The 2,600-nt window shown below is 43.7% G+C and overlaps 1 protein-coding gene across 1 annotated transcript; it reads right to left on the bottom strand.

The window, feature by feature from the left end:
- Positions 1 to 530: 530 nt before the first annotated feature.
- Positions 531 to 2,156, bottom strand: LOC142224972 (uncharacterized). The gene has a single exon (XM_075294749.1). The coding sequence runs from the start codon at positions 2,154 to 2,156 to the stop codon at positions 531 to 533; it is 1,626 nt and encodes a 541-aa protein (XP_075150864.1).
- Positions 2,157 to 2,600: the final 444 nt, after the last annotated feature.

The raw sequence follows: 2,600 nt of genomic DNA, 5'->3' as shown, positions 1-2,600 counted from the left end.
GATAATTGGGCTGGATCTGCTGAGTTCTTTGGTTGTCTTTAACTTGTTAATGTCGTCTTTGAAGTCAGCTGATTGTATGGTTTTGACTATTAGATGCAAAGCTGAAGTTAATTCTATTGGGCTTAGTAGCTTGGTTGCTGGTCGGTCTGCTGACGATGTCCTGCTGTTTTTGATAAATCGCTGCATATAAGCCACAACTCGTTGAAGACAACCGAATGAATTGCGGTGGTTGATTTTGTAGATGATTTGTTATCCCAAGATATCTGATCCTCCCAAAGTTGTTGAATGAATATCTTGGCTGTCACTACGACTGGGCCTGCTATACCAAACGGAGCGTAGATTCGTGCTTTATCTGATATGACAGATAGCTTTGTTATCACTGAGACTGGCTGACGATTTGCCCTAAGGCAGAATTGATCCGATGCTGGTCTCCATATTAGTCCCAATGCCTTGATTGACGCGTTTTCAAAATCAACGTTGACTTCTTGATCATCTTGCGGTATGTCTTGGAGGAGTTGGTTTGCACATCACTACCGCAACTTGAAGCCGGCTTCCTTAAGTAAGGAGGTGAGTTGAGATTGCGTTTCCTTAGCTGTTACTAAACTATCTGAACCGCTCATCCCGTCATCGACGTAAAAGTCCTGCTTAAGGATCGTTGCGCCAAGCGGATATTTGTCCATCCGGATAGTCGTTAGCCTTTGTAGACACCTTGTCGCCAGATAGGGAGCTGATGATGTTCCATAAGTGACGGTGTTTAGTTGAAAATGTCGTACAGGCTCCCCTGGATTATCCCTCCATAAAATGAGTTGAAGGTTCCTGTCTCGTTCGTCCACGAGAATCTGACGATACATTTTTTCAATATCGGTGGTGAAGACAAATCTGGGTAGTCGGAAACGTAGAATCATTCCAAATATGTCCCCTTGCACTGTTGGACCAGTCAGTAAAATGTCGTTTAGGGACCGATTTGTTGACGTTTTTGCTAAAGCATCAAATACGACTCGAAGTTTAGTTGTGCTGCTTTCCGGACGCAAAACACAGTGATGCGGAATGTAGTACCGAGGGCCTGGCAGGGTTTTGGGATCGATTTGAGTCATGTGACCAAGATCTTCGTATGACTGCATGAAGTCCTTGTATTGTTTTTCAAGATTGTTATCGCGTTTGAATCGTCGTTCCAAGGCAAGGAACCTGGAATATGCGGATGTTTCTGATTCACCAAGTGTTGCGGCATCCTCAGACAGGGGTAGACGAACAACAAATCTTCCATTGAGATCTCTGGTTGTGGTTTGAATGAAGTGAGTTTCACACGCCTGTTCTGCAACTGTGAGATTGCTTTCTGCAGGAACTTCCTCGATTTTCCAGAAGTTTTCAAGTAGTTCGTTTGTTGCTGTATCGTTTTCACTAAAAACTGCACATGTTGCTTCGGTTGTGCTGTCGTCGGGTAATCGTCCACAGGCGATCCACCCAAGTTTTGTGTTCCTCAGGACGGGTAAATTGTCTGCTAAGTGTAATGTTCCTGATAGCAGAAGATGAGAGTAAAATTCTGCGCCAAGTAACACATAAATATTTGCCGAATTTTGGAACGATGGGTGTGCCAGCATTATGTTTTTGGAAATAGACCAGGATGAAATGTCGAACGATACACTAGTTTGATGTGGTATTATGTTTGGGAGAACATAAGCCTCCAGCCTAGATGAAAACTTGCTTGTGAGTGACTCGAATTTAACGTTTACCCGCTGTGTAGCTTGTCTTCCACTAATTCCTTGAATACTTAGTGTTGCTCGTTCTGGTTGAATGGATAGGGCTTTAATTAGTCTTTCGGAGACTATGTTGATTTGGGATCCTGAGTCCAACAATGCTCGGAATTTTCCGGATCGTCCATTGTTGGCTGTTATTTCTATTACTGCTGTTGCGAGTAGAATCCTTGCCGGGCGAGCGTTCGCTGATGCCACTGAGGTTGAGCGTAATGCTTCACTATTAGATTGTGAGGGTTTGTTGCTGGCAATTTGTTGTTTTTCAAGATGCAGCAGCGAATTGTGTTTACATGAACACTTAGTGCATGTCTTGGATGTGCATTCCTTGGAACGATGATCGGGTTTAATACAGTTTACGCAAAACCCTTTCTTTTGTACCCACTTAAGGCGATCCGCAATGTTCATTGCCAAGAACTGTTTACAGTAATATATTGGATGGCCTTCCGCACACAGGGGACATCCGCTTTATTTGTACGTTGTTGTTGTTGCAATTTGCTTTGCCTTGTCCTTTCCACCAACAGCTTCAAGTGCTTGGAAGCGGTTTCGTAAAACCTTCAGGAAATTGTTTAACATCTGTAGCTCTGTGGGGTTTTCCAGCGATTGTTCGTACATGATGTGTGTTTGGCGATCCAATTTTTTGACCAACACATGTAAAAGTACCGGGTCCCAGTTGTCGATGTTGATCCCAATGTTTTTGTTGATCCCAATGTGCAGACAGACTTTCGTTGAGGACGTCGTGGAACTCTTTCAGAGATTTGAACTCGGCCGTTAAGTTTCCCCAGCCAAACAATTTTTGAAGTATTGTGGATACTAGGACTCGCGATACTAGGAAGGACGTACCTGTCCTTC

Source organism: Haematobia irritans, chromosome 2 (assembly GCF_050003625.1).
Source record: "Haematobia irritans isolate KBUSLIRL chromosome 2, ASM5000362v1, whole genome shotgun sequence".
Classification (NCBI taxonomy): Eukaryota; Metazoa; Arthropoda; class Insecta; order Diptera; family Muscidae; genus Haematobia; species Haematobia irritans.
This window is presented reverse-complemented; position numbering and strand designations above follow the sequence as displayed.